The sequence below is a fragment of the Vulpes lagopus genome, chromosome 11 (genome assembly GCF_018345385.1).
Source record: "Vulpes lagopus strain Blue_001 chromosome 11, ASM1834538v1, whole genome shotgun sequence".
Taxonomy (NCBI): Eukaryota; Metazoa; Chordata; class Mammalia; order Carnivora; family Canidae; genus Vulpes; species Vulpes lagopus.
The window spans coordinates 62775819-62803127 of record NC_054834.1 but is presented as its reverse complement, the minus strand read 5'-3'; the positions used below and the strand labels follow the sequence as shown (position 1 = coordinate 62803127).

General features: G+C 49.4%; 1 protein-coding gene across 3 annotated transcripts; it reads right to left on the bottom strand.

The window, feature by feature from the left end:
* Nucleotides 1-283: 283 nt before the first annotated feature.
* On the bottom strand, nucleotides 284-14910 carry UBE2L6 (ubiquitin conjugating enzyme E2 L6). Of its 3 annotated transcripts, none has more exons than XM_041722022.1 (4): nucleotides 14637-14910; nucleotides 10396-10491; nucleotides 2912-3098; nucleotides 284-997 (listed from the first exon to the last, which is right to left on the bottom strand). In XM_041722022.1, exons 1-4 carry the CDS (start codon nucleotides 14835-14837, stop codon nucleotides 846-848), a joined length of 636 nt encoding a protein of 211 aa, XP_041577956.1. In that variant the 5' UTR covers nucleotides 14838-14910; the 3' UTR covers nucleotides 284-845. The 3 variants fall into 3 exon arrangements, with proteins under 3 accessions (XP_041577956.1, XP_041577957.1, XP_041577958.1); XM_041722023.1 differs by lacking the exon at nucleotides 14637-14910 and adding an exon at nucleotides 14035-14153; XM_041722024.1 differs by lacking the exons at nucleotides 10396-10491; nucleotides 14637-14910 and adding an exon at nucleotides 14035-14123.
* Between the last annotated feature and the right edge of the window lie 12399 nt (nucleotides 14911-27309).

Sequence of the window (27309 nt, the reverse complement as noted above, 5' to 3'; positions counted from 1 at the left end):
AAAGAAAAAAAAAGTTTAAAACCACGTTATCAGGGGTGCTGGGTGGCTCAACTGGTTGAGCATCCAAAGCTTGGTTTTGGCTCAGGTCATGATCTCAGGGTCGTGAGATCGAGCCCCACCTCAGGCTCTGCGCTAATCAGGGGGTCTGCTTGAGATGCTCTCCCTCTCCCTCTGCCTCTTTCCCTACTCATGCTTTCTCTCTCAAATAAATAAATAAATAAATAAATCTTAAAAACAAAAAACAAAACAAAACAAAACAAAAAAACAGAACCATGTAGTCAGATTTCCAGGATCGAGATTCTTTATTTTGTGATTTATCAGTAGAAAAGGAAACGTTTAATACTGAAATCTAAACATACAGTACCTATTAGCAGTCTGACTTCAATCACTCAACAAATTGCTCAACTGTAAAGACAAATCCTTCTCCCATGCACACTCCCCATGTCCCCTCTGCCCCCCGGGATGCCAGGGCCCCATGGAGATTCTAGATGCCTTCTGGGCCCATTTCCTGCCACCCTGGCCCAAAGGTGACCTGTGTCTGTAAGACAGAGCAATTAGTGAGATCAGATTTCCAGGCCACAGAGTGCTGGAGAGCTGGCCTGTCACTGCACAAACGTGAACTCCTCTGGCTCTGGGGTAGAAAAAGAGAGCAGGAAAGGCTCACCTGTGGCCAGGTGAACCCGGGAATGGGACCACACACCACACACACACACACACACACAGACTAATGATTAACAACCCATGAAGGAAAACATGAAACAAACGAGAGGGGCTCTAGCACCCAGTCTGTCAAACATGTCGTCCACCACACAGAGGACCCAGCAACAGAGAGGGGTCAGAACCAGTTAGGAGGGCCGGTCCACTCCATACTGGAGGGTGAACTCTTGGGCCTTTCTGTTGAACAGCTCTGGGTCCCGCGTCAGCAGGTCGGCAAGCTCCACCCGAACTGGCTGCCCCAGGTCTGGTCTATTCACCAGCACGCTGAGAGCCTCCAAGACTGGGGAGAGAGGCCAGATCAGGACATTAGGATGAGAGAAAGACCCTGGGGAGGAGGCGATTGCAGCCCACCCTTAGGTCCCCCGGCATCCCACACTCACTCTGTGGAGGACTCCCAAGGAGGTTCCATCTCCTTGGATGGAATGACGATGATGACTCTATGACCAAGTCAAATGGCCCTCATTCCTCACTGATGGGGCCCAGAGCCCTGACCGGCTGCACCAGTGCTTTCAAACCACGTTCTGTGGCTTCAGAGAAGCTTCCCATCATGGGGGTTGATGAGATAAATGGGGTTTCTGAGTCTCACCCCCTTTTCAACAAGAACCACTCTATTTTTCTGTTTGATAGGATTCTAAATAAATCAACTTTTATTTGGGAAAAAGGGTTCTGATACTAAAGACTGGAAACCACGACTGCCCAGTGGCTCCCAATCTTTCCTCTGGGAACCTGGTGAAGGGAGTGGCCCATCACTTGAGGCATGTGCACATGCGAACATACACAAACATGGGGTTCTAAGCAAAGAGTGCTCCACAGTCCCCCTGGACCACATCTCCACTCCTTCTCTCCCCCAAGGGATCCTTGTTCCCAAGGCTAAGAATGAGCTGGTTATGGAGCCTGGGTGGCTCAGTTAAGCATTTGACTCTTGATTTCAGCTCAGGTCCTGATCTCAGGGGGATGAGATCAAGCCCAGTGTCAGGCTCCTTGCATAGTGGGGAGTCTGCTTGAGATTCTCTCCCTCTCCTATCCCCTCAGTTGCACCCCCACTCAAGCGTGCCCGCTCTCTCTTTATCATCTGTCTCTTAAAAAAATAAATGAGGAAAAAAATAAATAAATAAATAAATAAATAAATAAATAAATAAATAAATAAATGAGGGACGCCTGGGTGGCTCAGTGGTTAAGCGCCTGTCTTCGGCCCAGGATGTGATCCTAGAGTCCTGGGATCAAATCCCACATCGCGTTCCCTGCATGGAGTCTACTTTTCTCTCTGCCTGTCTCTGCCTCTCTCTCTGTGTGTCTCTCTCATGAATAAATAAATAGAATCTTTAAAAATTAATTAATTAATTAATTTTAAAAAAGAAGAACTGAGCTGGTCCAGATGCAAGACAGACTCTGCACACAGATCACACTCATGGAGTCTAGAAACACACTGTCCACTATGGTAGCCACTAGCCATGTGCAGATACATAACTTGAAACGAATTAAAATTAACTGCAATTAGGAACTCAGTTCCTCAGTCACATTAGCCACATGTCAGGTACTCAAGAGCCACACGTGACTACTGACTGGGGAACCGCACTGTGCGGCTATGGAACATTTCTTTCTCTACAGAACGTCTTCCTGGGGACCGCTGTCCTAGAGTCAGCCACTCGGAGTAAGTGTCCTAGAGTAAGCCCAGCTTGGCCACTTGCCAGCTGTACAACACTGGGCAAGCGCTTTACCTGTCACATGCCCCAGGGTCCTCACCTAGTTAAACAACAAGGCGACAGGGACAACGCACATGGGGCTGCTGGGGATTTGGGTGAAGCCAGGGTGCGAAGCTCCCAGCATGGCTTAATCGACGTGTACTGCCATCATTGGGCCAATCCCCTCGACTGTCATTATGGCACTGAGCCTGGGGAGGAGCAGACCTCACCAAGGTCCGCAGACAGAGCCCCAGAGTGCTTCCCCCTAGAGCCTACAGCTTCTCTCTCCCATGACCCCTAACCATGCTGCTCTGTTACACCTGCCCAAGTAGACGAGCAGAGGCAGCACCAGGCCAGCCAGCCCAGGATCTCAGGATGCATCCCTTCTGCCCAAAGACAGGCTGAGACCCGCAATCTTTATTTCCCCTTCTTTGGGCTTTCCTGCCTCAAAACCAGTCCCATAACCCTGAATCCAGGATCAGTCCGTCCTGTTAGGGAAGACCTAGTCCCACCTTGGCAGGCCTTGGTGTGAGGATTCCAGTTCTCCTTGCTGATGATAGGCAGGCAAACGTCTCCGTCGTGGCCCACGTTGGGGTGGTAGATCCTGGTGGTGAAGGTCACCGTGGGGGGCTTGAACGGGTAGTCCTCGGGGAAGCTGATGCGCAGGTGGAAGGCCTTGAGGTTATAGGGTGGTTTCTCCTGTGCAACAGAAGGTTAAGCTCTGTTTTAAGACTTGTCTCCTCCAGAAAGATGGTTTTCCTCCTAGGGCCTTGGTCTGGCTCCCCCCCTCCCCACCCTACCCCGGGTTCCCAGCATCCTCTGCTATACCCCCAGGTAGGACCATGAATGGATACAGATGGCACCTGCACACACTTGATGACTGAGCCACAGATTCGTGGAAGAGTCGAGTCACAAAACAACACTGGCCTGGGAGTTACAAAAATCGGACCCTGGTTCTTGCTGGGCAACTGACTACAGGCCAGCCGCCCCCACCTCTGAGTCTGTTTCCTCATTCGAAAATTGGGTCAAGTTTGACTAGATGAGCTCTAAGAACCACCTCCTTTTTTTTCCCCCAATAATGAACTTTTTTACAGTTCTACTGAAAAATAATTGACATATATCACCGCATAAATTTTAGGTGTATGGCGCAAAGGTTTGATTTACATGCACAGTGAAATGATGAGCACGATGGGCTTAGCTAATATCCATCTTCTCATACAGATACAGTAAGAAGAAAAAGAAAAAAGGTAAAAGTTTCTCCTGGTGATGAAAACTCTTAGGATTTACTGTCTTACTTTCCCGTGTGCCACACAGCAGTGTCAGCTACTGTCCCCATGCTGTGTGTCCTCAGCACTTACCTATCTTATAAATGGAAGTCTGCACCTTTAAAAAAAAAAAAAGATTTGATTTTTGTTTATTGGAGAGAGCACACACAGGGGGAGCGGCAGGCAGAGGGAGAGAGAGAAGCCAGCTCCCCCCGGAGCAGGGAGCCCAATGTGGGGCTTGATCCTAGGACCCCGGGATCATGAGCCAAGCTGAAGGCAGACACTTAATTAACCCAGGCACCCCTACACATTTTATTTTTGAAAAACATTTTAAGTAGGTTCCATATCCTGTGTGGATCCCAACATGGGGCTTGAACTTAGAAGCCTGAGATCAAGACTTGAGCTGAGAGCAAGAGTCAGACGCTTCCCTGACTGAGACCCTAAAGTCTATACCTTTTTACCACCTCCCTCCATATGCCCCCCTCTGTCTCTGATAAACACCAGAACCTGATCTCCTTTTCTGTCAGTTGAGTTTTTTGGGTTTTGTTTCTTTAGATTCCACATATAAGAGACCACGTGGCATTTGTCTTTCTCTGCCTGACTTATTTCACTTCACATAATACCTTCAAGGTCTTTGCATGTTGTCACCAACGGTCATCTGAGAATTAGGGGAGGAGGAAGGACAGATATCTTCTCTGTGGGCACAGTGAGCAAGTGATGGAGAACATCATTATCAGTGGTGAGAGGACATGGAGAAAATGAAATGCTAAGATGTCAGGAGCTCGGGGGTGTAAAATGGTGCAGCTGCTGTGCAAAACCACATGGCAGTTCCTTAAAAATCAAAACACAGAATTAGGGGGATCCGTGGGTGGCTCAGCAATTTAGTGCCGCCTTCAGCCCAGCGCGTGATCCTGGAGACCCAGGATCGAGTCCCACATCGGGCTCCCACATCGGGCTCCTTCTGTCTGTGTTTCTGCCTCTCTCTCTCTCTCTCTCTCTCTCTCTCTGTGTGTGTGTCTCTCATGAATAAATAAATAAAATCTTGGAAAAAAAAACAATATAGAATTAGCATAAGATCCAGCAGTTCCAGCTCCAAGTACATACCCAAAGGAACCAAAAGCAGCGACTCCAATAGATACTTGTACACCTGTGCTCACAGCAGCATGATTCACAGGGGCAAAAAGTTGAAAGAACTGAAATGCCCCTCAATGAATGAGTGGGTAAACAAAGCATGGCCTATATGTACAATAGGATGTTGCTCACCCTTAAGAAAGAAAGGTAAGGGACGCCTGGGTGGCTCAGTGGTTGAGCGTCTGCCTTTGGCTTAGGGTGTGACCCCAGAGTTCTGGGATCAAGTCCCATATCAGGCTCCCTGCAGGAGCCTACTTCTCTCTCAGTCTGTGTCTCTGCCTCTCTCTTTCTGTGTCTCTCATGAATGAATGAATGAATGAATGAATGAATAAATAAATAAATAAATAAATTAAAAATCTTGAAAAAAAAAGAAGAATGGTAAAGTGCCACAATGTGGATGAACTCTGAAAACGTTATGTTAAGTGAAATAAGCTAGGAAAAAAAAGAGCAAATACTATAGGACACCACTCGGGGGAGGTACCTAGGAGTCAGATTCATAGCCATAAAATAGAAAATGAGTTGGCAGGTGCTGAGTGGGGTGGGGAGCAGGAATGGGGAGTCAGTGTTTCATGGGTACAGCGTTCCAGAAGGGAAAGATGAAAGTGTTCTGGAGGTGGACCATGGGGATAGTCGCACAACAATGGGAACATACTGAGTGCCGCTGACTATAAACATGAGGGTTAGAATGGGGGGCGCCGGGGTGGCTTGGTCGGTGAGGCAGTTAAGCATCTGACTCTTGGTCTCAGCTCAGGTCATGAGATGGGGGACCTGGGATCGAGTCTCAGGGCCCTGCATTCTGCATGGAGCCAGCTTGTCCATCTCCCTTGCCCCCACTGTTCCCCTCCATCCTCTCAAATGAATAAAATCTTTAAAAAAGAAAAAAAGGCTTAGAATGGCAAATGGTGTTATCGTGTTATTTTACCAGAATTAAAAAAAAATTCTTAAAGAAAGAAATCAGGGGCTGGAGTGACTGGGGGTTTGGGGTTGCCAGGAGCCAGACCCTCCAGACTCTGAGCAACCAGAAAGCTCTCCCAAGCATCTACTCTGTGTCACCTTATGTGAAGGGCTTGACACACATTAGTCCATGCAGCGGAAGGTAGGGATTACATGGCCTTTGGAGCCACTCCGCCTCAGGATGAATCTTGGCTCTGCTATCCCCTCGCTGTGTGATCTTATGCAAGTAACTTAACCTCTCTCTGCTTCTATATGAGAATAATAATAGGCTTCTTCACAGAGCTTATGTGAATAGTAAATGAGTTCATTTATGTTAAGCCCTTAGAACAGGGCCTTCACATGGAAAGCACTACCTTTGGAAAATACAGGAAGTATTTTTTTTAAGATTTTATTTATTCATTTATTTATGAGAGAGAGAGAGGCAAGACACAGGCAGAGGGAGAAGCAGGCTCCATGCAGGGGGTCCAATGTGGGACTCGATCCTGGGACCTCAGGATCATGCCCGGAGCCAAAGGCAGACACTCAACTGCTGAGCCACCCAGGTGTCCCAATACAGGAAGTATTATGAAAACTCACCACTACTAGCATTTATATTATGATGAGGAAACTCAAGTTCACTGTAGCTTGCCAGGGCCACAGTGGTGTGCTGGCCAGGAACCTAGCACGGTCGACCCTACATCCCCACACATGAGCACTAGTCTATGCTCCCAGAAGTGAGCAGCCTGAGGACTCAGGTGACCCCAGCACAAGAGCACAGGGGCTCCCTGCTGGTTGAAAGCTCCAGCTCCTTTCAGAAACTTCTTTACTGAGAAGACAAGACAAAGACAGCCAGAATGACCTACAGATTTAAACCCAGGGTCAAGGTTTTAAAAGAACTCCTCTTCATTTAGCAGAGGGCAAAACGGGAGCCATCGTGGTCCTGGGAGTGTCTGAGATAGAAGAAGGGATGGCCTAAGGGCTGATGAGGAGATTGTCTCAGCATTTCTATTCTTTTTTTTTTTAATATTTTATGTATTTATTCATGATACACAAGAGAGAGAGAGAGAGAGGCAGAGACACAGGCAGAGGGAGAAGCAGGCTCCATGCACCGGGAGCCCGACATGGACTTGATCCCGGGACTCCAGGATCACGCCCTGGGCCAAAGGCAGGCGCTAAACCACTAAGCTACCCAGGGATCCCTTCAGCATTTCTATTCTTGATAAGAGCCCTGGCAGGTGCTGGGGATGGGGTGGCGGGGGGGGCGCTCAGCTGGTTATGCGTCTGCCTTGGCTCAGGTCATGAGCGGGGGTCCTGGGATGAGCCCCGCATCAGGCTTCCCAGCGAAGAGTTTGCTTCTCCCTCTGCCCCTGCTGCTCCCGCTGCTTGGTGCAGGTGCTCTCTCTCTGTCAAATAAATAAAATAAAATCATTAAAAAATTTTAAAAAGGAAAAAGAAAAAAAGAGCCCTGGCCTGTGAGGCAGAGACAGGGCCAAGGGTGAAGCCTCAGGACAGGATGGCGGACACCAGTGTGTCCTGCCTACAGGGGTGCATGCCAGCTTCCAGGGCCCTAGTGGGGAAGGAGAGCGGAGCCCTGGAGCAGAGGCCCCAGGAGCTGCCCCAGCTCTGCCTCGGGGCCTGCGGCGTGGCTGGGAGCTCCTCAGGGAATCAGTTTCCCATCCGTGACATGAAGAAGTTGGACCACCCGATGGCTTCATACTGTACCTTGGGGTTGGCTGAGAAAGTCTGATTTCCTTCTAAGTTTTGGGTTTAGAGAAAGCGCGTGGCTATCCCCCCAGCGCTGCCACCTTACCCTGTGCCACCTTCTGTGTGACGAACCACTCAGCCCCCTCGGCTTCCATTCCCTCTCATCTCTGTAAAAGATGCCAGGCTTCCTGGTGGGGTGGTTGAGAGGACTGCAGGATGACTGCTCAGGCAGTGTCCTGGAAACAGTGCTCAGGCCACAGGGGTTCTCAGTGAACTCTTACCAGGAGCTCCCAAGGCTCGTCCCGCCGTTAGCCTCCCTGATATGAAGTGACAAGGGGGGCCACCTTGGTAAGTGTATATACTGAGATGGAGGTGTTGAAGGGCCATCTGTCTGCTTGCCCCACAGACCTTTCTGGATTCTCTTTCCCCTGCCTCCCAACCACGCCTCCTTTATGGCTTCACCAGACACCTGGGGGCCCCCTTAGCTGACTGTTCTGCATCAATCTTCCCAACCAATATGCTTGTTCAGGACCCCTGCATAGATGGAAGGTCTCTGGCTAGTTTCTGGGAGCACACCTACTGTGCTACTGTGATTTATAAGAAATATATATTTGGGGGGCACCTGGATGGCTCAGCTGTTGAGCGCCTGCCTTTGGCTTGGGTTGTGATCCTGGGGTCCTGGGAAGAGTCCTGCTTCTCCCTCTGCCTGTGTCTCTGTCTCTCTCGTGTGTCTCTCATGAATAAATAAATAAAATCTTTTAAAAAGAAAGGAAAAAGAAATACATATTTGGTCATTCAGACATATTCCTCAGGTTTGTCCATAGCTCCCCGGCTCTCAAAACCCTTAGAATTTCCCAAGTGTTGAGAGTGACCCAAATGTTATGTTAATGAGATAGTTTTTGGAAGCACCTAAGGATGGGGCTGGAGCTGGGGAGCCAACCACAGGGTTGGACGGTTGGAGGGGAGAAGGACTACAGTCCAATCGCCAATGGCCAATGACTTCATCATTCATGCTTATGGAATAAAACCTCCACAAAACCCCAAAAAAGACAGGTTTCAGGGAGCTTCTGGGCTGGTGAACAGGTGGAGGTTTGGGCAGAGTGGTGCACTCGGGGAGGGTGTGGAAGCCCCGTGCCCTCCTCCATGCCTGGCCCTGTGCATCTCTTCCATCTGGCTGTTCTGTGTTATACCCTTTCAGAAAATACGTTCATCTAGTAAAAGGAAAATGTCTCTGCATTCTGTGCACCACCCCAGCAGATTAACTGAACCTGAGGAAGGGGTCATGGGAACCTCTGGTTTATAACCATTCGGTCAGAAGCAGCTGGACTTGCAACTGATATCTGAGAGGAGTTTGGAGAGTGTGTGCAGAGGGGACAGTCTTGTGGGACTGGGCTGTAATCTGTGTGATCTGACGCCATCTCCAGCGAGATAGTGTCAGAAGTGAGTTAAAGAGGAAGACACCCAGGTGGTGTCCTGAGGACTGCTTGCTGTTGAGGCAGGGCATGCCTCCACATACTGGAATTGTGCTCAGACCAGAAGACCAACCACTTCGTCTTGCCAAACAATAGGGTCTTCTGATTTCACAGTATCCGCTGCAATGGGACCTTCCCCGAGTGTCCCTGTCGTCCACCTCCTTCCTTCTGACCTGCTCCCCCACTTTGACTCTTATCCACCTCAGAGCTAGCTTCCCTGGGATCTAATCCATCCCTGAGCACCTTCTAGCACCTTCATCCTCTGGCACCTGAGGCCTAGAGCAGGTGTTCTTACTCCAAGCCAGGTAAATGGGTTGCTTGAACCTAGCAGCCCACAGGACACAACAGATGTCCATATGTGGCCCCGACTCCAGCCTTTCTCCCCTTTTCAAGACTACACATCAGTTAAAGAGAAGATGGCCTAAACCAGGACACTGCGTTGTCCAAATCCTAAAGAAGTAAGAAGTCCAAATCCTAAATAATCCGGTGAGTTGTTCTCTTTATATGCCAAAGAGCTACCTAAAAGGTTCACTGTTTTAATTTTTACGTTCACAAAACTAAAGGTGTGTAGATGACTGTCCCGTAGAAAACACTGTCCGTCTATTAATGATAAAATAGAAATCTTGGCAGTCAGACAGGTCCTCTAGAATATGGTTTTCAGGGGAGATTTTATTGAGAGAGATCTCATAAATGGAGAAAAATCAAAATCAGAGTTATCTGATAACGTAGAGTTATCTACGTAGTCATACCTAACAGTAGTTGCCCAATCCCTACATTGTAAACCTGAAACTAACATATCGCTGTGTGCAAACTACACTGGAATAAAAAAAAAAAAAGTTGTCTGAAATATGATCATTAAAAAAAAGCAAAATAGGGATCCCTGGGTGGCGCAGCGGTTTGGCGCCTGCCTTTGGCCCAGGGCGCGATCCTGGAGACCCGGGATCGAATCCCACATCGGGCTCCCAGTGCATGGAGCCTGCTTCTCCCTCTGCCTATGTCTCTGCCTCTCTCTCTCTGCCTCTCTCTCTCTCTCTCTCTCTCTGTGACTATCATAAATAAATAAACATTAAAAAAAAAAAGAAAGAAAGCAAAATACATTGTAGGTTTGAGAGATCAAATTCCGCCAACTGTGAAAAACAGGAAGTTTATCCCTATCCCTTGACAAAGATCCAAGGGATCTGTTTCCTTCTTTCGATGTCATTTGTTTGCTGACACTTGTGTGGCGGGCTTGGTGACTACTGGTTTGAGGAAAGAGTCTCCTACTAAATCCAGAAGTCTTTCAGCCTCTTCATCAGCCTGCTTCGACCTCAGAAACAATCAACCCAAAAAAAAAAAAAAAAAAGAAACAATCAACCCAGAGACCTCTGCCCATGATTGGTCTCCGGGCAAGAAAAGGATTCTAGGCAGGGTAAAGTCTGAAGTAGTCCTAAGCCTCCCTATGTCCTTGGCCTGTTATCCCAAACAAAAGCCGTGGTCCCCAGGAACACTCACGGGCAGGAGGAGCACATGCCACACCAGGACGTCCGCATCATCACTGAACAGGTCCCGTAGGTAGGGGGGAAGCTTTGCCTGAAGACTCTCCAGCTCCTGCAGGGGGCACAGCAGTGGGCAGAGGGTTAGCCTCCCCTACTTCAGCCCCGCATCTGCCTGCCTGTCCCAGCAGCAAGCTGTCCCAAGTCCCAGAGGACACCCTCTGGGACAGGAGCTGGCAAAGAGTCCTTACTGAGCACCCAGAATGTGCCAGGCTCGGGGGCTCCAGGGTGGCTCAGTGTCTGACACTTTTTTTTTTAAGATTTTATTTATTTATTCATGAGAGACACAGAGAGAGAGGGAGGCAGAGACATAGGCAGAGGGAGAAGCAGGCTCCATGCAGGGTGGGACTCGATCCCAGGCCCTGGACCAAAGGCGGCGCTAAACCGCTGAGCCATCTGGGCTGCCCAAGTGTCTCACTATTGATTTCAGCTCAGGTCATGATCTCAGGGCCCTGGGACTGAGCCACACATCCAGCTCCCTTCTCAGCAGAGAGTCTGCGTCTCTCCTTCTGCCCCTCCTCTGCTTACACACGCTGTCTCACTCAAAGAATAAATAAATCTTTCTTTTAAAAAAGATTTTATGGAAAAAAAAAAAAAGATTTTATGGGACGCCTGGGTGGCTCAGGGGTTTGATGCCTGCATTCGGCATCCTGGAGTCCAGGGATCGAGTCCCATGTCAGGCTCCCTGTGTGGAGCCTGCTTCTCCCTCTGCCTTTGTCTCTGCCTCTCTCTCTCTCTCTGCGTGACTATCGTAAAAAATAAATAAATAAATAAAACCCTTTAAAAAAAAAAAAAAACAAAGAAAAAGACATCCAAGGACAGGTCATATTCCTCTGGAACACCAAATGGTTATTATAAACCATCAGTTTTCTTTTCTTTTAAAGATTTTATTTATTTATTTATTCATGAGAGACACAAAGAGAAAAGCAGAGACTCAGGCAGAGGAAGAAACAGGTTCCCTGTTGGGAGTTGGATACAGGGCTCAATCCTGGGATCCTGGGCTCACAACCTGAGGCAAAGGCAGACACTCAACCACTGAACCACCCAGGGGTCCCAAACCATTGGCTTTCAAACCGGTGCCAATTTGACCCCACCCCTCCAGCGGACTCTGGGCAATGCCTAGAGCCACTTTGGGTTGTTGCAGGAAAGTGCCACCAGCATCTAGGGAGTAGAGGCCAGGGATGCTGACAGACATCGTACAAGGGATTACCCAGCCCCAGATGTCAACAGTGACAAGGCTGAGAAATGGTGGTACAAACAAAAGGCAGACAGAAAGCTCAAACTTAGTCCACAGCTTGGGAGGGGCTCTTCAGGCTGTGGACCATGTGAACTTTCTCTGCATCCCCAACATCTAAACGCAACCCTGGCCTCATCGCCTGTGTCTCAGCCCATACTCTGTCTCTGTTCATACCAACAAACTGCTTCTTGTGCCTTGTGCCCAGAGTCTATGACCCCTTATTTATATTTTACTCCCCAAGTAGAAGCACCTGCTACCATGAGTCCTAGCTCCAGTAACATCTACGACCCTCTGGCAAGAAGGAAGCCCTAGGGACACCTGGGTGGCTCAGTGGTTGAGCGTCTGCCTTTGGCTCAGGTCATGATCCCGGAGTCCTGGGATGGAGTCCTGCATGGCGCTTCCCACAGGGAGCCTGCTTCTCCCTCTGCCTATGTCTCCTGCTTCTTTCTCTGTGTCTCTCATGAATAAACAAAATCTAAAGGGAAAAAAAAGTGAGGGCCATCACCTCACAGACATAGTTTAAAAAAAGAAAAAAAGAAATGAAGCCCTAAGCCAAACAGAGAAGCTCTGGAATGGACATCTTCCTGACTTTACTATAACGGGGATCACTTGGCCTTTTTGGTTGTAGAAGAGTTCTGCCAAAGATGCTGCAAGCCTGAGGATAGTGAAACTCGAGCTAAGATGCCCCGCTCTTTCCTGAGGCCGGTTAGGAAACCACCTGACTCCGAGGAACAGAAAATGAAAGTAAAGAAGCCACTGGAAGAGCCTGCAGGTTGAGCACCACCTACCTGGACTCCACGTCCAGCTCTATCACTCCCTCCTGGGTGACCCTGGACAACCGAGTTATTCTCTTTGAGCCTCAACTTCCTCATTTGTAAAAATTTATCTCACACAAAGTTGTTGTGGGAATTTCACGAACTAATGTAAATAGCCTGGCACTTAGTCGTGTCAGTGTGGCAAATACTGGCTCCCAGCCCTTTCCCACTTGACTAGAAAGACCTTCCGCATCCTTTTGTTGCTAACCTCCAGATTTCAGTTCTTCTGGGCTTGGCCAGCTCTATGCCCCAATCTGAGACCTCCTATTTCTCAAAGGTCCAGAGGAGCCGGCAGTCCTCTTCACCCCCTTAAACCTGCCCCCACCCTACACACTGGAGGGGCACTTCCAAGACAAAGTCAGACCCACCTCACCACGACTGCTCCTGCTTCCCGACCTCTGCCCACATGAAGGCTACACCCCAGTCCTTCAAACACCCTGGGCTTTCCCACCCTTGTTTGCCCACTTCCCATCCTCCCAGACCTCACTTTAAATAGTGTTCCTGACTGGAGGGACCCCAGGGTGGCTCAGTCAGTTAAAGATAGACTTTTTCTTTAAGGATTTTATTTATGTATTCATGAGACACAGAGAGACAGAAGCAAAGGGAGAAGCAGGCTCCCTGCCGGGAGCACGATGCAGAACTCATCCCAGGACCCTGGGATCACGACCTGAGCCAAAGGCAGATGCTCAAACACTGAGCCACCGAGGAGCCCCAAGCATGGACTCTTTGATTTCAGCTTGCTGGGGTCCTGATCTCAGGGTCGTGGGATCCAGCCCCAGCCCCAGCTCAGGCTCTGTCCTCAGCATAGAGTCTGCTTGGGATTCTCTCTCTCTCTCTCTCTCAAAAATAAGTCAATCTGCAAACTGTGTCCCTGATTGGAAAGAAAACTCAAGGAGGGAAGGGCAAGATTTTTGCTCATCTAGCACAGGAGCCAGCACATGACAGGCTTCCGACCACATCTGTAGAAGGACGAGCGCACGCCACCTACTCCAGGACGCCTTCCAGCTCCGCCTTGGCAGCTTTTCCTCCGGAGAATACCCAGGGGACTTCGTGCCTGACCCCTACTCAACACCCCATACTTCCCCGGACTCTAGAAACGTAGGTGCCTCATCTCCGGCCGGGGCATGAGCTACTCCAAGGCAAAGGTCTTCTCCCCGTTATCTCTGCGCCTAAGCACCCCCTCACCCCAGCGGCGCGCCCGGCTCTCGGAACCTTTCTAGCACCCCCGGGAGACGCGAGCGATTGCCAGGCCAAGTTTCTGGCAGAAGAAACGAAACCGAAACCAGTTTCGGCTCCACGGGAGCCGGCGCAGCCCCATTCCCAGCACAGCCCAGGACCGCAGCGGCAGCCCCGCTGGATCCGCGCCCCCCGCCCCCCGCCCGCCCTCGCTTCCCCCCGTCCGGCTCCCGCCCCTCCAGGAGCCCGCTCCTCCGACGGGGCGGCGGCGACGGCGACAAATAGCCGCGCTCGAGAGCCGGGGCGGGATGCAGGGGGCAGGGCACGCGAGGCAGGGGAGCCGAGAGAGGGGCCGTCCGACCACCGTTACCTTCGCCACCCGTTTGCTGGCGGTCATCTCGGACCCAGGGTCCCGGCTTCCGCGGCTTCCCGCCGGACTGCGCTCTGGCCCGCCCCCCGCGCCCCGCCCACTCTCTGCGCCCCGCCCACTCTCTGAGCTCTGGCCCGCCACCCCGCTACGCCCCGCCCACTCTCTGCGCCCCGCCCACTCTCTGAGCTCTGGCCCGCCCCCCCCGCTACGCCCCGCCCACTCGCCGCGCTCTGGCCCATCCAGCCCGTACGCCCCGCCCACTCGCCGCGCTCTAGCCCGCCCCCGCGCTCCGCCCACTTGCCGCGCTCTGGCCTGCCCACTCGCTGAGCTCTGGCCCGCTCTCCCAATGCGCCCCGCCCACTCGTTGAGCTCTGGCCCGCCCACCCGCTGCGCCCCGCCCACTCGCCGCGCCCCGCCCACTCCCCCGCGCTCTGGCCCGCGCCCCGCCCACTCTCTGCGCTCTGGCCCGCCCCCGCGCCCCGCCCACTCCCCGCGCCCCGCCCACTTGCCGCGCCCACTCGCTGAGCTCTGGCCCGCCCCCCGCTGCGCCCCGCCCACTCGCTGAGCTCTGGCCCGCCCCCCGCTGCGCCCCGCCCACTCACCGCGCCCTGCCCACTCGCCGCGCTCTGGCCCGGTGCGCTCCGCCCCCGCCGCGCCGAAGACTCCTGTCCCCGCGGTCCCGCGCGGGGGACTGGATCCGAGGACCCCCGCGCGTGGCGTTGCTTGCCGAGCTCCCCGCGCCCGCTGGGGGGCGCCGTGCACTGGGCGGAGAGCACCCTGGGGCGCGGCGCCGGTCCGCCCATCCGGGTTCTAGCTGCGGCTCCGGCTCCCGCGACCCCGCATCCCCACGGCCGCCTCGGCGCCGCCCGCAGGACCCTCTCCGTGAGTCAGCACAGGCTGCGCGCGGTGCCAGCGCCGCCCCGCTGCAGGTCGGCCTCGGCCCCGGCCCCGGCCCCGGCCCCGCCGTCAGACCCCGCCCTGAGCGGCAGGAGCGCGTTCCCGGGGCCCCCGGGACCAGCCGCTCCCTCGCCCGGGCGCGGCGTCCGGACTCTGGCAATGGGTGGGAGGCGGCGTGGACGCGGTGCCCTCGGGGCCGCGTCTCCCCGGGCGCGGCGTGGGTGCAGAGCACCGCAAGGGGGCGCCGTGGGACCCGTTCCTCCCGCTCTGGGGTCCCGGCCGCAGTTCGTTCGTTCGGTCCCTGCTGGATTTAAGGTCTAGTGAGGGCCACTCTGAGAGCCAACGTGGAGAACGGTTGGGGGAGCCCCATGATGCGCTTTGCGAGTCTCTCTTCCAGAGGCCCTGCATTACAAAGGGGCCCTGCTGGGTGCGCCCCCGACACAGCTTGGCGTCTCCGCCCTCCCCGAGCCGACCCTGAGAGCCGGTGGAGCAGCAGCCCCAGCACGAAGCAGCATGTGGGGAAGACTCCCGTGGTAACTAGGGCTCCTTGGGAGGACTCAACACTCCTCACTCCGACAAACCCCTGTCAAGAATCCAAATGAGGAAGGAAATCGGAGTATTTGGAGCACATGTTTTGAATTCTGAGCTCTGTACCCCACATAGTTTTTATCCCAGCGCGTTAGAGCCAAGTAACTTCAATGCTCAGAGGTGGGATGCATTTGCAGGATGATTAATGCTGTTTAATTCAATTCAGTAAACTTACCGAGCATCTTCTGTATGCTAGAAATGAACCTGCCCCAAAGGTGAGGGAACAAAGGCCTTTGAGCCCACGTCTGATCCTTGTCGAGTATTGGCTACTGAGGGCCAAGCAGTGTGTTTCAGGAACATCCTGAGGGGAAAATGAGGTCCTGGGGGCACTGGCTCAGTTGATGAAGCCTGTAACTCTCGATCTTGGGGCTGTGAGTTCAAGCCCCCTGTTGGATATAGAGAGTACTTTAAAAATAAATGTTATAAATAAATAAATAAATAGAGTTCCCCTGTCCTTGAGGACCTCTCAGGCTATTCAGACAGAGGGAAAGAGTGTGGCCCCTATATTTTTAATACAAAGCAGAAAACCTAAGGATATAAGGAATCATCTGTTGCCGTGGGAGCCTGGAGGAGGGAGAGTCGCTTGGGGAGAGGCTCAGAGGTTTCCTGGAAGAGATAAATATCCACGTGAATTGTGAAGTAGCGGAGTTAGCGAGAGTGAGAACGTGGGGTTAGGGTGTATGAAGAAGGAACAGCATGAGCAAAGATGCCGTGGGTGTGTATGGAAAGTGGAGGTGCTTGCGTAGCGTGGGATGAAGTCTTTGTCCACTGCTCTGAGGTTCTTCCTCCATCTGAAGAAGCAGGAAATTCTCCTCTGCCCTGTGTTCCCTGAGAATGTCTCTGGGCTGAAGGGAGACAGAGGACTAGGGCAGTGTCAGGTTAACCCTCCCTGCCCCAGACAGGAAGCCTGCAGAGACTCACCAGGCCAGGCCTAGGGATATGTAGGTCCTAATCCATGACCTGAACAAGCCACTTCCCCTGACTGGGCCCATTTCTCATCCGCGCAGTGGAATGTGGCCCAGAGTGAGGTGCTTAGACAACAGCTCCCAGACCAGAAGAAGCCCAGGGAGGGGCCCTAGGGGGATATGTGGGCTCCTTCTAAACCCACTCCTCCCCTCACAGACTCAGTGAAGGCTCACCTTCTGCACAACTTGAACCTTGCAGCAGAAGCAGATAAAGTACATTCTGTACCCACCAAGTACTTGTCACAGAAATTATTGCATTTTGTCTTCACAACACACAGGCAAGACTTAGAGTTGGCAGAGCTGAATCTTGCAAAAGTCAAGCCTACAGGCCCTTCTCCTGCAATCTTTTGTTGTTGTTGTTGTTTTTAAGATTTTATTTATTTATTCATGAGAGACACAGAGAGGCAGAGACACAGGCAGAGGGAGAAGCAGGCTGCATGCAAGGAGCCCGATGTGGGACTCGATCCTGAGACTCGATCCTCAGACTCGATCCCGGGACTCCAGGATCACACCCTGGGCTGAAAGCAGGCACAAAACCCCTGAGCCACCCAGGGATCCCCTCCTGCAATCTTTTGAAATCCACAAGATATGCGCCTCTTCTGCTCAATGGTGAGGACAGAGTCAGCCCCACCCGTCCACACCTCATGGTGCTCAGCCCAGGGCCTCACGTGGTGAGTGCTCAATACATTTTGTAGAATGGACAAATGAAATGCCAGTGACTAGATCGGAGGGAAGTCAAAAGGGTTCTCCTATTTGGAAAGATAGTGTTACCAGTGCTGTCAGGGAACAAACTCAGACATCTCTGTTCTTCCAGCCCAGCACATTTGCTCCTGGGCAGACATCGGACAACATTTTAATATTTATTAGTAGTATTTTTACTATTATTAACATTGTCTCTTAAAATTTTTGCTTATCTAAGTCATCTCCACACTCCTGGACTGTTCTTTTGCCATCAAAGATAGCTAGTATTTAGGAACTATTCCCTGGTCCAGAATTGGGGTATGTTGAGTTCCATGCTCAACCATGACTCTGGTCAATGCAATTTACAACCTCCCTACCTTTGTCTTCCCATCTATATTCTTATGACTAACAAATATGGTAAACTGGGGGGTGCCTGGGTGGCTCAGTTGTTGAGCATCTGGCTTGGGTAATGCTCTTGGGGTCATGGAATTGAGCCCCACGTTAGGATCCACACTTGGCATCCAGTCTGTTTACCCCTCTCCCTCTGCTCATCTTCCCACTCTCCCTGTCTCTCAAATAAATAACATTTTTATTTTTTATTTTTTTTAAGACTTATTTGCTTGTCAGAGACAAAGAGAGCACAAGCGGGGGAAGGCGCAGAGGAGAAGCAGACTCCACCCTGAGCGGGGAGCCCAATGCAGGACTCCGTCCCAGGACCCTGAGATCATGACCCAAGCCTGAGACAGATGCCTAACCAACTAAACCACCCAGACGCCCCTGAAGTATGTGACTCTTGATCTCAGGGTTGTGGGTCTGGGTCCCACACTGGATGCAGAGATTACTTTAAAAAAAAAAAAAAATCTAGGGCAGCCTGGGTGGCTCAGCGGTTTAGCCCCTGCCTTCAGCCCAAGGCCTGATCCTGGAGATCCGGGATTGAGTCCCATGTCAGGCTCCCTGCATGGAGCCTGCTTCTCCCTCTGCCTGTGTCTCTGTCTCTCTCTCCCTGTCTGTGTGTCTGTCATGAATAAATGAATAAAATCTTAAAAAAAAGAAATCTAAAAAAAAAAAAGTGAAAAAATCAGCAACTATGTTTACAATAGGAAGAGTGTATATCTGAAAAGCACACCAAAGTACTTATCTGAAAAGCACACCAAAGTACTTTTTCACCTATCAGATTGGCAAAAAAGAAATCTTGAAGTTGAATCATTAATACACGTCTTTGAGAGAGTATGGGAAATAGGCACTCATATTTCGCTGGTAGAAATGTAAATCTGTACAGACTCCACCACGAGCAAATTGTCAGTAAGTGGTGAAATCATAAATATGCATCTCTGATTCATCAGTTCTGCTTTTAGGCATTGTATTTATAGGTATATTTATCAACATTTGAACTAACATAAATACCAATTTACTTATTATAGCAAAACTTTGGAAACAATCCCTATCAAGAGGGACCTGGTGAAATAAATTATGGAACATGCATACAAATAAATACTGTGCAGCCATAAGCAAGAATGAGGAAGCTGCTTATGTATTGATGGAGAAGGCTCATAAAGATAAACTTTATGGGAAAAAAGCAAAATATGGCACAATGTGAAAATATGGTACATATGCTATAATCTGTGTAGGTAAGGGAAGAATAACATTTGCCTCCTTATGTCCACAGCAGCCCTGGAAGGATGTTTGTATCTAGTGAGGGTAATTAGATAACTGGGTATGAGAGGCAGGGTAGGGGGGGTCTTTTCACTATACACCTCATTTCCTTTAAAATTTTTTTTTCCTTTTAAATTTTTGAACAATGTGAATGAATTACCTGTTGAAGCAAATGAACAAACCTTTTAGAATGTCCAAAAGTAAAAAAAAAAAAAAAGAGTTTTCCTCCAGCCAAAGTTAAGACAGCTGCTTGGGGAAACACGCTCTTTACAGGGAAGAAACTGTCCTGGAGAAGGAATAGATTTTACAAAGTTATGTACTTCTTGTGTCTTGTAGAAGCCCCGAAGATTATAGATTAGCGTTTAGGCAGGAATCACGAGTTCTGTGGTAAAGCAATGCAGGAAATAGGAGCATTGAGTGGTAGCTCAAGGACAAGACGGTTTTCCTTTAGGTGACTCATTCACAAAGCAGATGTGAAATGCATGTGTGATGGGCCATAAGTCCGGGTTTGGGTTTGAATACAATTTCTATATAGTCATGTTGACTTAGAAAGATATCTGGGATCGCTGGGTGGCTCAGCGGTTTAGTGCTGCCTTCGAGCCAGGGTGTGATCCTGGATCAAGTCCCACATCAGGCTCCTCGCAGGGAGCCTTTTTCTCTCTCTGCCTGTGTCTCTGCCTCTCTCTCTCTTGTGTCCCTCATGAATAAATAAATAAAATCTTAAAAAAAAAAAAAAAAAAAAAGGGAGGAGGCAGCCCAGGTGGCTCAGCGGTTTAGCACCGCCTTCAGCCCAGGGCGTGATCCTGGAGTCCAGGGATCAAGTCCCGCATCAGGCTCCCTGCATGGAGCCTGCTTCTCCCTCTCCCTGTGTCTCTGCCTGTCTCTCTCTCTCCTCTCTGCGTATTCTCATGAATAAATAAAATCTTAAAAAAAAGAAAAAAGAAAAAAGAAAGAAATCTAAAATGGTTTCCCTTGTGTATCACGCCTTTAGAGAGTTTTTCTCTCAATAGCCTCTTCAAAAATAAATGACATTTAAAACTTAAAATATTCTTTTTTAAAAAATTTTATTCATGAGAGACACAGAGAGAAGCAGGTACATAGGCAGAGGGAGAAGCAGGCTCCATGCAAGGAGCCCAATGTGGGACTCGAACCCTGGAATCCGGGCTCATGCCCTGAGCCAAAGGCAGGGGTTCAAGTGCTAAGCCACTCAGGCATCCCAAAATATTTTTTCTTTAGAGGGGCCTTGGCTGGCTCAGTTGGTGAAACATATGACTCTTGATTTGAGGGTTGTGAGTTTGAGCCTCATGTTGGGTGTAGAGATTTCTTAAAAATAAAATCTTTAAAATATTCTTCCTTTAAAACTGAAAGGTCTTGGGTTACCTGGGTGGCTCAGTGGTTGAGCCTATGTCTGCCTTTGGTTCAGGTCCTCATCCCAGGGTCTTAGAATCAAGTCCCATATTGGGCTCCCCACAGGGAGCCTGCTTCTCCCTCTGCCTGTGTTTCTATCTCTTTCTCTCTCGTGTCTCTCATGAATAAATAATAAAATAAAAACAAATAAATAAAATTGAAAGGTTTTTACATTAAAATTTTTATTTCTGCCTTATTTCGGAAGATGAGACACTTGGCAATATCAGCTCATGTTTGGTCTTGGCAATGGTTGGCTAGAGCCAAGTAGGAATTTTCCCCTTAGAACGGAAATTCATGCTGCTGCTTACTGTCCTCACCACACTCTTTTTCTCCTGACCTGGGCAGCTTCATCTGCTTTTTTAGCTACTTGGCATTGTAAGGAACCCCACTCTGGAGTCTCTTTGTACTTGCTACTGTGGGGAGCAAATTTTGCTACCCCAAGATGTGGCTCTTTGGCATATCGATTATTTTAAGCTACTTATTGTTTTTAAGATTTTATTTTTTTAAAAGATTTTATTTATTTATTCACAGAGACAGAGAGAGAGGCAGAGACACAGGCAGAGGGAGAAGCAGGCATCATACAGAGAGCCTGACATGGGACTCCATCCAGGGTTTCCAGGATCATGCCCTGGGCTGCAGGCGGCGCTAAACCGCTGCACCACTGGGGCTGCCCTGTTTTTAAGATTTTATTTATTTATTTTTTAATTTTTATTTATTTATGATAGTCACACAGAGAGAGAGAGAGAGAGGCAGAGACACAGGCAGAGGGAGAAGCAGGCTCCATGCACCGGGAGCCCGACGTGGGACTCGATCCCGGGTCTCCAGGATCGCGCCCTGGGCCAAAGGCAGGTGCCAAACCGCTGCGCCACCCAGGGATCCCTGTTTTTAAGATTTTAAATAAAATCTTAAAAAAAAAATTTTTTTTCCTCCCCAATACTGTATTCCCATCTGCAAAGTCTTCTTTCTTCCCCAGCGTCAGGGTTTTTCTTGCTTCGTGATGGCTGTGACCTTTGCAGATATGTACACAGTTGGAGCCTAGTCCCTGCTCAGGACCCTTCCAGGGGCTTCAGGGTGAAGAATTGTCACCTTCCACCCTTAGATGAAGCAAAACCTCCCATTGTGACAGCTTTGTCATTGATTGGGGGGTCGGGTGTCTCAGAAATCATCTGAAAAGGAGTTGGGAAAAAATACTTTTCAGACACCATGGACAGGATAGTCCCAAGTCTGTGTTTAAAGACTACATACAGAGTATATGTTTATGTTTGCTTGCTAGAGATGAACTTAAGAGCCTAATAGAGTAGTCCACCTTCAGCACACCTTTTTTTTTTTTTAGATTTTATTTATTTATTAAAGAGAGAGACACACACACAGAGATAGGCAGAGGGAGAAGCAGCCTCCATGCAGGGAGCCCAATGTGGGACCCGATCCCAGGTCTCCAGGATCAGGTCCTGGGCTGAAGGCAGCGCTAAACAGCTGAGCCACCCTGGCCACGACCAACACACCCTTTCTAAACTGCCTGCCTTTTCTTGTCTTTGAGTTCTTATATAACTCTGTAAATTGTAGTAGCTGATAGCATGCAAAATATCCTTAGAGACATGCAAATTCTTTGTGTCCAATAGAGGTCTAATTGACTTTCCCCCACCCCATCGGGAAAACCAGTTTGCCTTTATTTGCATATTCATTTCAATACTCTTGATCTATAAAAGTGTCTATTTATAGATTCTGTGATTTTTTTTTTTAAAGATTCCATTTATTTATTCATGAGAGACACAGAGAGAGAGAGAGGCAGAGGGAGAAGCAGGCTCCATGCAGGGAGCCCAATGTGGGACTCAGTCCCGGGACTCCAGGGACAAGTGGGGGGAGGGGCAGGAGGAGAGGGAGAGAGAGAAGCCAAAGCAGACTCCCTGAGTGGGCCCAATTTGGGGCTCGATCTCATAACCCCAAGACCATGACCAGAGACAAAACTAAGAGTCAGATGCCCAACCAACTGAGCCACCCAGGGAACCCTACAATGTATTGTTTTTGTTTTTTGATTTTTTGTAGAAAACTAATGGAAGAGAAGGAAACAAAAATAGGAATTGTAACCTAGGGATTAAGAACATGAGATTCAGAGCCAATCAGCCCTGGATTTAAAGCTCTGACACTTTCTTTTTTTTTTTTTTAAATGATAGTTATTAAATGGATGACTTTTTTTTTTTTTTAGATTTATTTATTCATTAGAGACACACACAGAGAGAGAGAGAGAGAGACAGAGACACAGGCAGAGGGAGAAGCAGGCTCCATGCAGAGTCTGACGTGGGACTCGATCCCAGGTCTCCAGGATCACACCCTGGGCTGAAGGCCGCGCTAAGCCGCTGAGCCACCCAGGCTGCCCAGCTCTGACATTTTCTAAGTGATTCTGGGCAAGTTACTTAACCTCTCTAAGCTTTAGTTTATAAAATGGAGATAATAGTCCATGTTCCCAATGTCCTTGTGAGGATTATGTGAGATTTGAATATGAAAATTTTTAGCCCAGGGCCTGAAATACAGTAAGCAGTCATACCAAACCTAGACCACAGGAATATGATAACCAACATTAGCATCATCATCACTATCATCATCATCATCAAATCCAGTGTCTCCCCAGTACAGGATGAGCCAACAGAAGGGTTGTCAAGCAATTTTGGGTGTATAGATAACAAAAAATTACAGACTTAGAAAGCTTTTCCTTTTTCTTTCTTTCTTTTTTTTTTTGTTCAAGATTTTATTTATTCATTCATGAGAGACACAGAGAGAGAGAGGCAGAGAGAGCAGGGAGACTCTGCAGGGAGCCCCATAGGACTCAATCCTATGACTCCAGGCTCATGCCCTAGGCCCAAGGCAGGTGTTCAACTACTGAGTCATCCAGGCACCCCAGCTTTTCCCTTTTCAATTTCTTTTGATCTTGATTTCTTGAGAAGAAAGTATTAATTTGGTGCTAGCATGTCTCTACTAGCTAAATACCTAATACATGTGAATCTCCTTTTTTTTTTTTTAAATCAAGGTTTTATTTATTTATTTGAGAGAGAGTGAGAGTGAGAGAGATCACAGAGAGAGAGGGAGAAGCAGACTCGCCACTTAGCAGAGAGCCTGATTCAGGGCTGGATCCTAGGACTCAGAGATCATGACCTGAGCCTAAGGCAGATGCTTAACCGACTGAGCCACCCAGGAGCCCCGTGTTAATCTACTTTCTTAACAAGGATTGAAGAAGCACAAAAAGGAGATACAGAAATTTCAGCAGGCAGGGGCTCCTGGGTGGCTCAGTTGGTTAGATGTACAACTCTTGATTTCAGCAGAGGTCATGATCTTGGGGTCGTGAGATCAAGCCCCACATCAGCTCCCTGCTGCTTGAGATTCTCTTTCTCCCTCTACCCCTCCCCTCCACCCAGCTCACCCTTTCCCTCTCTCTAAAAAAAAAGAAAAGAAATTTTAGCAGGCAGTATTTGCTAGAAGTTAGTAGCATCGTTCTGTTTCCATTGTGTTTCTTTTATGCGTACATTCATTCCGGGGCTGCATTCTGATTTTCATGGGTCCCAGGCACTTTTGCTCCGTGCGCCCCTTCCTTCATTAAAGGAAGGAAGAAAAGAAGAATTAAAAATTATATTTTATAACTGCATTGATAAAAATAAGAATATAATCCAGGCTGGATTCATTATTGTATTTCTTTTTTCTTCTGATTTTATTCTTTTAAGGATTTTATTTATTTATTCATGAGAGACACACAGAGAGATGCAGAGACAGAGGCAGAGGGAGAAGCAGGCTCCCCGTCGGAAGCCCGATGTGGAACTTGATCCCAGGACCTGGAGATCATGCCTTGAGCAGAAGGCAGACCCTCACCACTGGCACCCCTTTCTTCTGATTTTAAAAGAAATTTACATTAAAGCATTTTCTAGGCCCCTGAATATTCTGGGCTCAAGGCTCTGGCTGGGCTCAAGGCTCTGTGCCAGAATGACTCTGATTCATTCTATTTATGGTGAGTGCTACCGATTTTCCAATTACAAAGGGAAAGTCAAGTTTCCTTTCTACATAAGTGTATTTAGGTAAACAAAATGAGTCTTGGGCAGCGGGTGGCTCAGCGGTTTAGCACCACCTTCAGCCCAGGGCATGATCCTGGAGCCCCGGGATCAGGATCGAGTCCCACATCGGGCTCCCTGCATGGAGCCTGCTTCTCCCTCTGTCTGTATCTCTGCCTCTCTCTCCCTCTGTTTCTCTCATGAATAAATAAATAAAATATTTTTAAAAATGAGTCTTAAACATATTGCATGAGTCAGTTCTGGCCGCCGTAACAAAATACCGTAGCCTGGGTGCTTTAAACAATAGGCGTGTATGTTCTCTCAGTTTCAGAGGCTGGGAGTCTGAGATCCGGGTTCTGGCAGAGTGGAGTTGGGGTGAGAGCCCTCTCCCCGGCTGGTACACAGACTTCTCGTGTCCTCTCCTGGAGTCTGTCTTCCTCTTAGAAGGCTTCCACCCCGTTAGATTCAGGCCTTGCCCTTAGGACCTCATTAACTTTGACTACCTCCTAAAGACACCATCTGTAGATACGGTGACATTCGGGGTAAGGGCTTACACGTAGAAATTTAGGGGGTGGGGGGACACCCTTCAGTTTACAGCTAACATGAAAGCACAGAGGTGTGTGAGAATCTGGCAAAAATAAAAGCTCTTCATTTCAGAGATGAGGAGACTGGGGTCTAGAAATTCAAAGCCCCCTGGAGCCAGGACTGGAATTCCTCAAGCTTCGGGGCCTTCAGGGCGTCTGGTGATGGGCACCCAGGTTCCTCCAGCACCCTCCGGAGACTAGGGTGCCCCTCCGGTGGCTGTGGGCCTTCCCCAGGGGGCCCTACCCCGGCGGCCCTAGGCCCCGTGAGGACACTACTGCAGATGGGGGTTTTGTTTCAATCAGAACGCTGCTTTAACGACCATTCAGAAAAATAAATAAATAAATAAATAAATAAATAAATAAATAAATACCATTCAGAAAGGCCAACAAAGGACAAAGTCTCTTTAAATGCAGGCGGCAGCACCTTGTTAAAGAAAAATAATAAAGGATTGACGGAGCTTTGAAGAAGAGTGAATTAGCATTCTGGCTGTGGGGGGGCCTCCGCCAAGGCCTGAGGACGACTCCTGTCACCCAGGTAACCAGGTCCTGATCAGAGGCCACCTCCCAGGGTGGAGGGAAGCCCCCCATTCCTCCCCTCCCCCACCCGGCCGCCCCCTCCCCCCAGGGTTTTGTTCTCTCACTTCCATTTCAGCCTCCAAGGAGGAGAGGCTGAGGAGAGAGGCCCAAGGCCGCCCGTGGGCCTGCTTTCCGGGTCAGCTCTCCCGGCAGCAAATGGGGATGGTGGTGGGAGACGAAAATGTAGCTTTGGAAAAAACGTGGTCAGGGTAGAGTTCTGTGACCTGGGAGCTTTTGCCACTTGTCTGAGCTGCTCCGTGGCCCGAAGTGTGGCCCAGAAAGAAGGTCCTAGACGGCTTCCGACTGAATGAAAAGGTGGTGCTCGCTCGTGCTCTCTCAAAATAAAGAAAGAAATCTTTAAATGAAAAGACTGGACCGGGTTTGAATCCCAAAGGAATCCTAAACCGAGCAGGTGAACCCAAGGATAATATTAAGCGATGATAGAATACAGTGGGTTTGGATAGGAAGCATCAATCCAGCCCTGTTTTGTTTTTTTTTTTTTAATTCATTTGAGACACAGAGAGAGGCAGAGACACAGGCAGAGGGAGAAGCAGGCTCCCTGCGGGGAGCCCGATGCAGGACTCCATCCCAGTACCCCGGGATCACGCCTTGAGTGGAAGGCAGATGCTCAACCCCTGAGCCACCCAGGCATCCTTGTAATATTTTCTATTTTATTTTATTTTATTTTTATTTTTTTAAGATTTTATTTATTCATGGGAGACACACACAGAGAGAGAGAGAGAGAGAGAGGCAGAGACACAGGCAGAGGGAGAAGCAGGCTCCACGCAGGGAGCCCGACATGGGACTCGATCCTGGGTTTCCAGGATCAGGCCCTGGGCTGAAGGTGGCGCTAAACCGCTGAGCCACCGGGCTGCCCCTATTTTCTATTTTTAAAAGAGATTTTTCTAGGATGCCTGGGTGGCTCAGCGGTTGGGTGTCTGCCTTTAGCTCTGGGTGTGATCCTCGAGTCCTGGGATTGAGTTCCACATTGGGCTCCCTGCATGGAGCCTGCTTCTTTCTCTGCTTATGTCTCTGCCTTTCTCTCTCTGTGTCTTTCATGAGTAAATAAATAAAATCTTTAAAAAAAAAAAAAAGATATTCTTTTTAAAATTTTATGTTTAAGTCATCTCTACCCCCAGTGTGGGGCTCGAACTCACAACCCTGAGATCAAGAGTCACACGTTCCGGGCAGCCCCGGTGGCTCAGCGGTTTGGTGCCACCTGCAACCTGTGGTGTGATCCTGGGGACCCAGGATTGAGTCCCACATCGGGCTCCCTGCATGGAGCCTGCTTCTCCCTCTGCCTGTGTCTCTGCCTCTTTCTCTCTGTGTCTATGAATAAATAAATAAAACCTTAAAAAAAAAAAAAAAGAGTCACACGTTCCATCAACTGAGCCAGCCAGGCGCCCCCCCATTTGTAAGATTTAAAAAATTTTACCAAACCATCATTTTCATGCCCTCTACAGGTAAATGTAGGCAACAGATGCTAATGTTTAAATGTCTTATCTATTTAATGAAGTGGTGTTTTTAGTAGGAAAATGAGAATAACCCAGGACTAGCAGTGGCTAGAGGAAAGCAGGACTGGAGAAACTATTGGGGTGGGATGGGTGGGGGAAATAAAGAAACCGCCTTGACCTTGAATTGTTAATGGGCTCCTGGCGCAGCTGTTTGTCTGGAATTTGGGGGAGGGCTTGCTCTCCCCCTCCCCACGTGTAATATCTCTGTGTCTGTCCTCTTCTAGTCTTATCAGTTCTTTAGAGGAGGTAACAGGCACCACCAGCCTGCTGGTAGCAGCTGCCAGAAGTGACTGTCCGGATGGGTGTGTAGGAGAAAAGAGCTGCTAGAAGGCACGGTGGGACAGTTTAATCTGTGTCCTTGATGGCCTATATCAAAGAA

What these genes read in the sequence shown, in the direction of transcription:
- UBE2L6 (XM_041722022.1), bottom strand. Translation starts at nt 14,837, where the DNA reads ATGGGCGGACCGGCGCCGCGCCCCAGGGTGCTCTCCGCCCAGTGCACG. An exon ending in CGGCGAGTGGGCAGGGCGCG is followed by an intron (nt 10,492 to 14,636) that starts GTGAGTGGGCGG and finishes TGCCCCCTGCAG; the next exon opens with GAGCTGGAGAGTCTTCAGGC. An exon ending in TCACACCAAGGCCTGCCAAG is followed by an intron (nt 998 to 2,911) that starts GTGGGACTAGGT and finishes CTCTCTCCCCAG; the next exon opens with TCTTGGAGGCTCTCAGCGTG.